Source organism: Tachysurus vachellii, chromosome 6, assembly GCF_030014155.1.
Source record: "Tachysurus vachellii isolate PV-2020 chromosome 6, HZAU_Pvac_v1, whole genome shotgun sequence".
Classification (NCBI taxonomy): domain Eukaryota; kingdom Metazoa; phylum Chordata; class Actinopteri; order Siluriformes; family Bagridae; genus Tachysurus; species Tachysurus vachellii.
Window position 1 is genome coordinate 2033152 of NC_083465.1, and position 12685 is coordinate 2045836.

The following is a 12685-nucleotide window of genomic DNA, read 5'->3' on the forward strand; positions in this document are numbered from 1 at the left end:
GATCATACTTACATTCTCTTTTGCTCAATTGGGAGCTGAATCCTTGATTCCGTCCTCGTTGACGGTGCAATAGATAAATGACTCCTAACCATATAACTATATACATTATACTCTCAAATAAAAGCATCCATCCTGAAAGTCAGAACCAAACAAACATAAAACCATTTAATAATAATGAATAAATATACTATAAAGTCTATATTAAAAATACTATAAAGAGAAGTAAACAGTAATACACTAAACCAGGTCAGGATTTGGTGTGACAGCTCTTAAAATAAAGCATCTATAGTCTCAGGTACAAGCTGAGTGTCGTGATGAGGCAAAGGCGAGTGAGGATCCAATTGCAGTGAAACATTTAATAAACAAAACAAGAAACAGGAACACAGACAGGTAGGCAAGACTAGGCAGAACACCGGGCTGACAGGAAACAGAAACACATACAACGACTAGCGACAGGGAAGTGAACAAACAGTGTATATATATTAGACCGGAACCAATCACAAAGCAGAGACAATGAGTAACTAAGACAACAAACGAGAGGGAATGAATGAGTTCAATGAGTGTCCATGGCAACAAACGAGTGGGCGGAGCAGACAATTAACAGCAGGGCAAGACAGCAGGCAGAAACAGGGCAAAGCACAGACAGACTCATTACACTGAGAAGTTTCATAAGAGCTGCTTATACTGAGGATCTTTGAGAATGTGCTGGAGTTTTTTATGGACACAATTGATCATATGGACTCTTGATCATATGATTCCTTTTTTTTCTTTTCTCTTGAACAAGTTCAGTGTATTAAATAAGATAAATGTAAGTCTGGATATACAGTAATATAACAATAACAATAATAATAATAATAATAATGTCTTCTATATAATATAATATAATATAATATAATATAATATAATATAATATAATATAGAAATATAAAACTAAACCAGGAGAATCGTATGTTATTTGCATATTTCCATTTAAGGAAAACGTAAGTCTGGCTTCCGATCAGGGTATGGTTGCGTTACAGCTACCACTAAAGTGCTCAATGACATTACATCTGCATTAGATAATAAACAAAACTGTGCTGCTATATTCATTGATCTTGCAAAAGCTTTTGACTCTGTGGACCACAACACATTTATCCACAGACTCAGCAGCATTGGTGTCACAACGTGTAAGATTTGAAAACCTTTTCTTCCATTCTCTCCCGGTCACCAGGGGTGTCCCCCAAGGCTCCATCCTTGGTCCCACACTTTTCTCAATTTATATTAATAACATTCCCCTGACAGTTGGTAATTCACTCATTCACTTATATGCCGATGATACAATCCTTTATGCCATAGGTCCCTCCTCTGATGCTGTTCAAGCTACCCTGCAACATAGCTTTTACCAACTACAGCAGTCTTTTACACAACTCAATCTCACTCTCAATACCTCCAAAACAAAAAGCATGTGGTTTTGCCGTCGGGGTACCACTCCTCCTCCTGCCCTTAACATCACCACCTGCAAGGGGGCTATTCTAGAACAAGTCACTGCTTATAACTACCCGGGCATCTGGTTGGAAACTTCACTTTCTTTCTCTGTTCACCTATCAAAGCTGCAATCTAAGGTCAAAGCCAAGCTTGGTTTCTTTTACAGAAATCGCTCTTCCTTCACCACTTCTGCCAAATTTATTCTTATTCAAATGACCATTCTACCCATGTTAGATTATGGAGACACTACATATAGGGTTGCTTGCAAGTCCATCCTATCAAAACTTGATGCTCTTTACCATTCTGCTATCAGGTTTGCCACAAATGCTCCTTTCAATACACACCATTGTGTTTTATATTCATCTGTAAACTGGCCCTCCCTTCACAATCGCCGTAAAATCCACTGGTTCACCTTCATTTATAAGACCCTTCTCGGCCACTCACCTCCTTACTTAGGTCACTTGCTGCAGCTAAAGCCTGTCACATATAACACACGATCCTCACTTCGTTTTCAATTAAGCATTCCTAAAAAACTCTGCGTTTGGTCTTGCATCTTTTCAATCTGCTGCCGCTCGCGACTGGAATGCTTTGCAAAATACTCTCAAACTGGATAAATTAATTCCAATTTCATCCTTTAAAAATATTATATCATATTTTTTTACGGATATATGCAGTTGCTTCTCTAGATAATTTTGTTTTAAAATGTATTTATGTAATTGTTAACCTGTGTGTATTTTTAATGTTTTGTATTTATTTTAGCCCTACTTCCCTTTCCCTAAGTGGTTATTCCACTTGTCAGGCTGCCATTGTAAATAAGAACCTGTTCTTAATGACTTGCCTGTAAAAATAAAGGTTAAACAAACAAGGTACAGACATGACGTGCAGAATGAGGACACACATAACTGTTAACAGCCATTGCTGGCTCTCATAGTGTACAATATTCTAAACCATTCTAACAACACATGAATCCAACAATGCTTGTCTCTTTACACGATAGCATGGAACCCAATCATTTCTCTAGATTTAATTTTGACACTGGTTTAGTCATAACATCTGCTAACATCTCTTCTGATTATAGAGAGACTTAGTGTATAGATACTACATTACTAACTTACTAATGTCCTAGACAGCCAAAATAACTTTTTTATTTACTTATATAATACATTAGATACTTACCCCTGGTTGCATAATCCTTTATCATAATAGCAAGAGCAATGTAGAAACATATTATACCGAGGCTATAAATCATCACAATAACAGATGATAGAGCAAGATGTACACCTGAGAAAGAAAAGGAAATATATCACACACGTGACTAAAACCAACAGCACATTAAACTAGTAAATAAATTAGTCTAAAAAATGAGACTCTTCTGATTTCTAGACTAGCTATACAGTTTATAACGACTTCAAGATTAGTTATAATGCTTACGTCCAAAAGGTTTCCCTTGAAAAAAGTGCCTTTGTAGAACGAGGGCCACCATCATCCCCATGAGCAGAGGTGCTAAAACAGAAGGTATCTCATAGTTGTCTAAAAGTTCCAGGAGGTGTGTATGGCGTTAAAGAAGATTGAACAGATAAACAGGTTAAATCCAATAATTGATTACATTCAGTAAACTTCATTTTGTCCTCTGAGCTTATATCTTATTTAAAGTAATACTCACACTTTAAGGGTGCTATAATGTTGCTGAGAACAAATCCAAGCAGTGCAATGTTGAATATTTCTAGGCACAAAGTCAGATATATTTGGAAACTGTAGATAGCTGTGGAACAATGAGGAGCAGATTTATTTATTTACAAATATAATGCACATTTTTACCTTAAAAAAAAAATGTGTGTGGAGAGAAGAACATAATAGAAGCCAACAGTCTCTTAGAATTAATTGTGGGATGAACTAAAAGCAACAAGAACAAAACTTACATGGAAAACAAACAACAAAATTCTTTGTTCATCTCCTATATAAAGCAGCACAGTGCATTAGGACAAATAAAAACTTAGTATAGTAAAGTATATTCTTCCTTACCTAATATTTCTGAACTGATGACAGTCACCACTACTATGATTGCCAATACTGTTAAAGGAAGCCCATAGATTTCATAATTCCTGGCAAAATTTTCAAAGAAAACTAAATAAAAGATTGGAAAAAAGAACAATTATTATTTTCGTGTACCTTGTTAAAGAAAAAAATGAAGGAAATAAAAGGAATGTTGTTAATGAGTAATGCTTAATCAGTTACTTGATATGTACACAGTGTAGCCATAATTAGGAAATCATTTTCTTGTACCAGAGCAAATTGCAAGACAATAAAATTTTTTGGTCTATTAAAGAAAGAGCACATTAATATAGATCTCTGATTTGAATAGCAGCAGCATTCAGGTTATATCTGTTGGGATTTAAAAACCAAAGAATATTAAGGTTTTTGATAAAACCAGACAGTGAACTATGATTTTAATATATATTGTAGCCCTAGTGGTGAAAAGGTTTATTACCATGATATACTTTTAAAGACAGAAAGTAAACAAGCAAGGAATGAAATTGTAAAGTAGCACAAAAAGGTCAATAAATCAGTTTCATTTGGACTATGAAGGAGCACTAAAGCACCATAAGCCTACTTCAGTGTAAACATACTTGAAAATCCAGTCAACGAAATAGCTGAATGGTAAAACGGAACAGCCAAAGCCTTCACTGTTTTTTGTAAGCACTCTGTGAAATAAAATAAATGAGCTGTTTAGACATATTCTGTACACATGATGTATGAATGTAGGATCAATTAAAAGCAGCTCTACTGAATGCAAAGATGTAAAATTATTACAGGTGCATCTTAATAAGTTAGAATGTCATGGAAAAGTTCATTTATTTCAGTAATTCACCTCAAATAATGAAACTCTTGGATTATATAAAATTCAGTACACACAGACTGAAGTAGTTTAAGTCTTTGGTACTTTTAATTGTGATGATTTTGGCTCACATTTAACAAAAACCCACTAATTCAAAAAAATGTTAATATGGTGACCTGCAAATCAGCCAATCAACTCAAAACACCTGCACAGGTTTCCTGAGCCATCAAAATGGTCTCTCAATTTGGTTCACTAGGCTACACAATCATGAGGAAGACTGCTGATCTGACAGTTGTGCAGAAGACAATCATTGACACCCTTCACAAGGAGGGTAAGCCACAAACATTCATTGCCAAAGAAGCTGTTCACAGAGTGCTGTATCCAAGCATGTTAACAGAAAGTTGAGTGGAAGGAATAAGTGTGGAAGAAAAAGATGCACAACCAACCGAGAGAACCACAGCCTTGAGAGGCTTGTCAAGCAAAATCCATTCAAGAATTTGGGTGAACTTCACAAGGAATGGACTGAGGCCGGGGTCAAGGCATCAAGAGCCACCAAACACAGACGTGTCAAGGAATTTGGCTACAGTTGTCGTATTCTTCTTGTTAAGCCTCTCCTGAACCACAGACAACGACAGGGGCATCTTAGCTGGGCTAAGGAGAAGAAGAACTGGACTGTTGCCCAGTGGTCTAAAGTCCTATTTTCAGATGAGAGCAAGTTTTGTATTTTATTTGGAAATCAAGGTCCTTGAGTCTGGAGGAAGGGTGGAGAAGCTCATGTGGTTACACAGTCTGTGATGATTTGGGATGCAATGTCATCTGCTGGTGTTGGTCCACTGTGTTTTTTGACAACCAAAGTCACTGCACCAGGTTACCAAGACATTTTAGAGCACTTCATGCTTGCTGCTGCTGACCAGCTTTTTAAAGATGCTGATTTCATTTTCCAGCAGGATTTGGCACCTGCCCACAGTTCCAAAAGCACCAAAAGTTGGTTAAATGACCATGATGTTTGTGTGCTTGACTGGCCAGCAAACTCACCAGACCTGAACCCCATAGAGAAACTATGGCTATTGTCAAGAGGAAAATGAGAAACAATAAACCAAAAAATGCAGATGATCTGAAGGCCACTGTCAAAGAAACCTGGGCTTCCAGACCACCTCAGCAGTGGAGACTGATCACCTCCATGCCATGCAGAATTGAGGCAGTAATTGAAGCAAAAGGAGCTCCAACCAAGTATTGAGTACATATACAGTAAATGAACATACTTTCCAGAAGGCCAACAATGGTCTTATGAAGTATTCTAATTTTGTCAGAGTGTGAACTGAGGTGTTTTTGTTAAATGTGAGCCAAAATCATTAAAATACCAAAGACTTAAACTAATCCAGTCTGTGTGTACTGAATTTACATAATACACAATGTATAAAATTACTAAAATAAATAAACTATATATATAAATTATATATAAATTACTGAAATAAATGAACTTTTCCATGACATTCTAATTTATTGAGATGCACCTCTACCTAGCAATGTTCCTAAAACAAACAACTGAATAAATAAAGACGTACGTGGTAACGTGCTGAGATAAGAAGAGGTTTTTAACAATATGACAGGCCTCATGATACTGACAGTTGAACAAGTGATGATCTCAGTGAGAAACCCTATAAAAATAAATCAAACCAAATCAAACCACAGTCAGGAACATGGAAGGTACCATGTAATAATAAAAAATGGAGAGAAATGATTTACCTTCTGATGACCACAAGCAGAAACTCAAAAACATGCAGATGTTTGGACAGAGGATCAGAAAAATGTGCCTTTTCATGCCCTCTTTGCTAGCAACTAAAAAGATTGATATTTAGATATTTTAATGAGAAAAAGATATTTTTAATGAACTATGTCTGGTGAATACCTTTCTTTCTTAGCAGGATACAAACAGGTCCACAAAATCCCACTGCAATTAACATTGCAACAGAACACAACACCAATATCGCTATATGGAATGCAGCAAAACCTGTAGGAAAAAAAGCATGAATAATAAACAGCTGGTGAAGATCTAAACGTCTTCTGCAGAAAGACATCTCCTCAGTGATCAGGTACATTACCTACACCTTGAAGAACCACAGTGGTTCGTCCTGACAGGTTCCTGGTGTGGACCTCACATGTGAATTCTCCTTTATCTTCCATCTTTACATCCATCAGTTTTAAAGAGAAGTTTCCATTCGGGATTTCAGAAGAAAAGAAATCAACTCTCCCCTGATAACTCTCATGTGAGGAGTCTGGGAAAATCCCACTGTCTTGATATAATAGGACGAGGATCTCTGGGTCTCTGTCTGTCCTCTTCCAGGTCACTTCTTCGATCTCGCTGGCTGGTACACGTGAATCTACAGAACAGTTCAGTATGACATCCTCACCCCTAGAGGCAAAGATGTTTCGGTCTGCCTCAGTCACCACAAGACCCCCTGAAAGAGAGAATGCAATAAATAAAATCTAAACACAGAACTAAAATGTCTCCTGAACTGAAGGTGTAAAATATGGTGTATGACATAGACAGGGCAGAAAGGACATAGACAGGAACAAACAGCAGAGTAGAGAGTATAGGAAATAATGGAGAGTAGTGTCAGGGGTCAGGGGTTAAGGTGGGGGTTAAGGTTAGGATCCAGCAATACAGAAATGATCTCAACTTGTCAGACACAATAACATGTTATATAATTAAAGCGATAACACAAAAACTATAAATGGTATTTACTTTAATTACTTACTGATATTACTAACTTCCATTATGACCTCACTGGAGTCTTGGGCTGTATTTACTTTACATCTGTAACCTCCAGCGTCTTCTTCAACCACATTTTTGAGTAAGATGGAGAAGTTCCCTTTTGTGAGTTCATGTGCAAAAAAGTCCACTCTGCCTCTAAACCCCTGACTCTGGAGATCTGGTCGACTTTTTCCTTGTTGGAAGAGACCGACTAGAGAATCGGAATTTGTCTTTCTCCATTCCACCTGCAGACCTTCCAGAGGCAGTGGGCTTTCAACAAAGCATGGCAGGAGAACCGAACCTCCCAGCTGGGCCACAACCGGACCCGAGGGACCGTGTACATGGAGACCTGGATTAAGACCAAACCATTTACATATAAAAACATAAAGAAATGTCTCCTGATTTCTTTTGTTTACTTTAAATTAAATACCTAATCATTCAAAGTAGATAAGGCAAAAAATTTTTGTAAACACTCCCACATCTAAGAATGAACTAGTTAAAAGTTTTGGATTATCCAAAAACTATTTTAATGTTTTACTGTAACAAATAAAGTCAATAAAATGTTATGCATGAAATCATGAATATGGTAAAAGCTATGAAAAGCCTTACCTTCAAGTCCAACAGCAAAAACGTACACAGTAAACGCTGTCAAATACATCTAGCTCAACGTAGTTTACATCTAGCTCAATGTACTTTCACTTTAACTCATGTACAATTCTATTTGAAAGTCCTTTGTTTTTTTCTAAACTTATGCAATGAGGCTCAACTTGTTCTACAAGTAAAGTGATCAGACCCGTATTAAAAACAGTGTTATTTCACTGACACTTAGTGTAATTCAAATGACTAAATAACATTAGATTATACACTGAAAGGCTTTTTTATCCAATTGCATGCAGATTTTATATTTCAATCTATATTTTATATATATTATTTATTCAGGAAGCAAAGGTACTTTGATTAAGAGTAAAATGCATTTGGCAGCCGATCCAGGAAGTAGCAGCAACATTAGCAGGTATGCTGCAGGATTACATTTATTGACCACTGGAAAAAACATGAGACGGGAAATGTACTGGTCAGTACTTGCTTTATTTTGAACATAAACATTCCTGTAGAATGACAATCTGTATTAATATCCAATGTATTTCTCTTCCAATAACTCAAGTAAACAACAATGATAAATTCATCACACAATTTTACCAACAAGAGAATAAAACCTCTTAGAACCATGTGCATAATGTGAGGCTATAAAGGTTTTATAAGAAGCAGAAATTTGTCCATAAATGATATTATTTGGTTAAAATGAATGTGATATCAAAGAATTCAAACAGCAGTAAAATAATGGTATGAGTTAAAAAAAAACCAACCAACAAATGAACCAAACAAAAACAACCCAAACACAATTCCCAGTAAAACAAACAACCAAACAGTTACCCATATAAACACATTAAGTCTGCTTTGTAATTTAGTTTTCTTTTAGTTCTGAATTCCATAAATCTGTTTCCTGAATGTAGCTCGTCTAAGATATGATATTTTCTTACAAAACATGAGCAAAAATATTTCTGGGAGCTCAGGTCATTCAGGATTAGGGTTCATCTCCTCCATCTCCTGAACGATCTACACAGATAAATCATCCAGGTAAATAAGGATGAACATAAGTTTATGTTTCCTTTTTAATAATAATAATAATAATAATAATAATAATAATAATAATAATAATAATAATAGCTAGAAATATGTGTTTAAGCCATTTGCCATTTTCCCAATTATGGATTTCGTACCTCAGGTTCTGCTCTGCTTTCTTCTTTAAAATGTCTGTTTAAAACAAAGACATACAGCAATTTATCCTGCTCACTGATTGACAGACCCTGCACTAAAACTTGGTATTTGTTGCAATGAATATTTATTAACAACAAGCATAAACTTACCTTTCATTGTATTTCATCCCTGATTCATATAAAGAACACAATGTTAGACATAATTAGTAGAAATTCACAACAACAAATCACGTTTTCTTTTGTTACTTTTCATTATTTCTGAAAATGTAATTTTAATCATGTCTCATGAATGTATAGAACTAATAAATAATTGCCCCAGAGAGAACTCACAGGAATCGTAGATTTGTAACATGAGCCATGCAGAACAAAACACCGTTTCAAGTGGTAAAACAATCAGACGGAGATCTCCTATAGATCGTGCTCCTTTCCCTGGAAGTCAATAGAACAGTTAAATCTTACCTTGGAGTGTAAATCAAGTCAAAACATGATTTGGAGTGTGAAGGCTAAAATGTTTTTCCTCAGAGACTTTTTTAAAATTGATATTCGTTCCGTGTCACAGGCCAGGTTAACACACTTGGAACAAAGTGCTGTCTACTCTCGTCCATATACTTGAGCTCAAAGATGTCCGACTGGTGTCTCTGGGATTGACAGGGGAAAGAAAGTACCTCTCCTTCTACACTTTGCTTTCTAGAAGTCACAGCCTACATTCCCAGAGAAACACATGTCCTGAGAGTAACTCTTCCTTTTATAACCGGTGTATATTCACTGAGTAATCTTTATGTTTTGCTCCCAGCTAAACAGACCAGGCATGTAAAGTGGAAACATGTTAAAGATATTTCCTTCCATGTTGCATTTCCAGCTGAAATGGGTGAATGGGAATTAAACGCTAACTTGAAGTGAACACAAAGTTAATTAGAATTGAAGGTATGTAGGTATTCAGAGACCATCTATTGCCCTGGGTCCAATTGTGTTTTGAAATTGTCTCAAGCTCTTGAGATGTCAAGCGCCTGATACATGAAGGCGATGTGAAATGTGTATTGAAAAGTTCATATCTGTGCTGCTAAAATCAATGTAACACTTTTATCGTCCATCATATTCAAGACAATTATTTAATTAAACACATTTTTATTTTTCTGTTTATGACAGAACCATAAAATACCTGCTTTCAGGATCAGTTCTGTGGCGAGAGCGATGGCACTGACAGTACTGAGAACTACAGCTCCGAACATGTAGATCATCATGTGAAGGAAATCTGTCATTCAGAACACACTGATATTAATGATGCAGAAAGAAGAACATTTGACAGAAAAAACTATTTATTAATAAGCAAAATATAATAAAATGTGCATATTAGAGAGAATAAATGACTATAAATTTCTCGACTCACCAGGTAAATATTTAGGATGTTTGAACAAACAAGTTGCTGTCAGAACATGGACCAATGGGATCAGAGCCAAATATCCAGAACGATCTGAAACATCTTAAAGATATCACCAAATGGATGAATTCATTAATGATGAAATTTAAGAATTTTGCTGTCATTTTACTGTGAAGGTACATAAAGTAATATTAATGCCCTAAAAATAATGACTGTGGAAATGACTGACTATAAAATATGAGAAGTTCATTACTGATGTAAGTATAATTTTCAAATATTTTATACAAAAGAAATCTATAAAATATTTCTTAGACTAATTGTAATGACAGGTTGTGAGATGGAGGATCCATTTGCACGCTTTTTAATTCAAGCTCAAAGTACAACAGGCTTAGGTCAGAATCAGCAAACACTATATCGAAGGTGAGGCAAAAATCAGAAATGATAATACAGGCAGGAGGTCGGGGCAGGCGGCAGACAATCATAGAACGGAGCAAAATAAAACAGAGTCAAAAACCAGGAATACACAGACAGACAAACAAACAAACGCTCAGACCGATAGCAGAGGCAAATCGAGACTTCGCAGTGAAAGGGAGTTCAAGTTCATGCTATATAGGAAGCAGGTGATTGAAAGCAGGTGGTGGTGATAATTATGACAGGAGCGGGGGTTTGTGGGAGATGTGCGGAAGCTGCTAAGACTCGGGCGAAGGTTCCATCTGGTGGCGGTCGGGAGACGAGGCAGGTGTTTCATTCATAACACTAATGAATCATTTTTTAGAATTAAATTAGAATTTTAATCATACTTGAACTGTTTTTCATCTTAGTCTTTATATCTTTTTAACTAGGAATTTAGAAGCAAATTATTGGGATATTTTGCACCTTTTTCATCCATGAGAAGTTTTAGATAATGGAAAGAGGTTGCACCAATAGCAACGATTAAAATTGTGACGATGACAGTGCAGCATAAATCTGAAAAGGGAAATAAATTTGAACATAAATCATCAGCACCTACAGTCAATGAGAATCAATGAGTGAGACAAAGTTAATTGTCATTAATACTAATAACTATCAGCATTACTATAACCTACATCTTGTGTTAATTTGACTCTCTGTTATTATTACTTTCTGTTATTTTCTGTTTAACCTTTTGACTTAGTTAATTAATTAAATCAGTGTAACATTATCCAGAATGAAATGCATCTACAAGATTTTATAACAAATCAAACAATAGACTTTAAGAATGCATGAGCATGATAGAAAAAACCTAAAATGACGAAGGTTTGATAAAATATGATCATACTTACATCCTATTTTTCTCCATTGAGAGCTGAATCCTTGATTCCGTCCTCGTTTACGGCACAATAGATAAAAAACTCCTAACCCTACAACTATACACATTATACCCTCAAATAAAAGTATCCAACCTGAAAGTCAGAACAGAACAAACATACATCCATTGAATAATAATGAATAAATATACTATAAAGTCTATATTAAAAATACTATAAAGAGAAGTAAACAGTAATACACTAAACCAAATCAGGATTTGGTTTGACAGCTCTTAAAGTAAAGCATTTGTAGTCTCAGGTACAAGCTGAGAAGTTTCATAAGAGCTGCTTATACTGAGGATCTTTGAGAATGTCTTGGAGTCTTTTAGGGACACAATGACTTGATCACATTATTCTTTATTTTTCTTTTCTCTTGAACAAGTTCAGTGTATTAAATGAGATAAATGTAAGTCTGAATATAATAATAATAATAACTGCTATTGTTAGGCAACAGGTCTTTGCAGACCCGCTGTCAGGCGTGACTGGGTTTCCAAAGGAAAATAACTAAAAGAAAAATGATGGCAATACTTGCAAGGATGAAAAAGTGTAAAAGTGCTGTTTATTTTACAGTGCCCAAGAGGTGAATACCGACCCAACACTATGTACAAAAATAACCAAGGAAACACCCGAAAAAAAAACAAAAGAAAAGAAAATATAAATATATATAAAGTCCACTACTTTCAGACAGAATAAATCGCTCACGGCACCACACTTGCACGCTCGCTAGCCAGGTAAACTGACCCAGATCTCTCTCTGGGGCACCTTCTTATAGGCCAAGCCCCGCCCCTTTTTTGACCATCATAACACCGGAGGTAAGTACACAGGTAAGTATGTACATTCACACAACACAACCCAATTATATATATATACATATATCAACGAAATATTTCTAGAACCCAAAACCAACAGGTGATCAAAATAAACACAAAAGATAATAAAACACAGAACATTAATATCAAACTTAATTATTCCCCCTGTATCAGACAGTATAATGGTCAAGCCGGCTTCCGGCTGCCCCACGCCAACACGCCCACTCACAGCGGACCCGGCGCTATTTATCCAGGCCACTGGTGGCGCTCTGGTTCGACCGGCCGATGATGGAGAGGCAACGCGGAAGACCGGCAACACAGACGCTGACAAACACTCACAACA

The 12685-nt window shown here is 36.1% G+C and overlaps 2 protein-coding genes across 4 annotated transcripts in view; both read right to left on the reverse strand.

The window, feature by feature from the left end:
• Window positions 1-2484: 2484 nt before the first annotated feature.
• LOC132846619 (uncharacterized) lies at window positions 2485-7745 on the reverse strand. 2 transcript variants are annotated; one of them, XM_060871312.1, is made up of 11 exons: window positions 7665-7745; window positions 7060-7404; window positions 6403-6759; window positions 6210-6311; window positions 6047-6139; window positions 5866-5958; window positions 4092-4166; window positions 3487-3588; window positions 3128-3226; window positions 2896-2994; window positions 2485-2745 (listed from the first exon to the last, which is right to left on the reverse strand). In XM_060871312.1, exons 1-11 carry the CDS (start codon window positions 7711-7713, stop codon window positions 2609-2611), a joined length of 1551 nt encoding a protein of 516 aa, XP_060727295.1. In that variant the 5' UTR covers window positions 7714-7745; the 3' UTR covers window positions 2485-2608. The 2 variants fall into 2 exon arrangements, with proteins under 2 accessions (XP_060727295.1, XP_060727296.1); XM_060871313.1 differs by having other exon boundaries at window positions 2700-2994.
• A 377-nt stretch (window positions 7746-8122) lies between these two features.
• Window positions 8123-12685, reverse strand: part of LOC132846924 (uncharacterized) — a 36648-nt gene continuing 32085 nt past the window's right edge. Inside the window, exons 1-7 of one of the 2 annotated variants that reach the window (XM_060871729.1) lie at window positions 11085-11188; window positions 10218-10301; window positions 9990-10082; window positions 9161-9259; window positions 8981-8999; window positions 8834-8867; window positions 8123-8669 (exon numbers count right to left, since the gene is read on the reverse strand). In XM_060871729.1, the coding sequence (XP_060727712.1) occupies window positions 8628-8669; window positions 8834-8867; window positions 8981-8999; window positions 9161-9259; window positions 9990-10082; window positions 10218-10301; window positions 11085-11097 (384 nt within the window). In that variant the 5' untranslated portion in view covers window positions 11098-11188 and the 3' untranslated portion in view covers window positions 8123-8627. Of the gene's footprint in view, window positions 8670-8833; window positions 8868-8980; window positions 9000-9160; window positions 9260-9989; window positions 10083-10217; window positions 10302-11084; window positions 11189-12685 lie in introns of those variants that run through there. The other variant, XM_060871727.1, reaches the window with a different exon arrangement.

Coding starts and splice junctions, on each gene's coding strand:
- LOC132846619 (XM_060871312.1), bottom strand. CDS start 7,713: ATGTATTTGACAGCGTTTACTGTGTACGTTTTTGCTGTTGGACTTGAA. Junction 6,760..7,059: donor AATGGAAGTTAGTAATATCA/GTAAGTAATTAA, acceptor TCTCTCTTTCAG/GGGGTCTTGTGGTGACTGAG. Junction 4,167..5,865: donor TTATCTCAGCACGTTACCAC/GTACGTCTTTAT, acceptor TTTATTTCACAG/AGTGCTTACAAAAAACAGTG.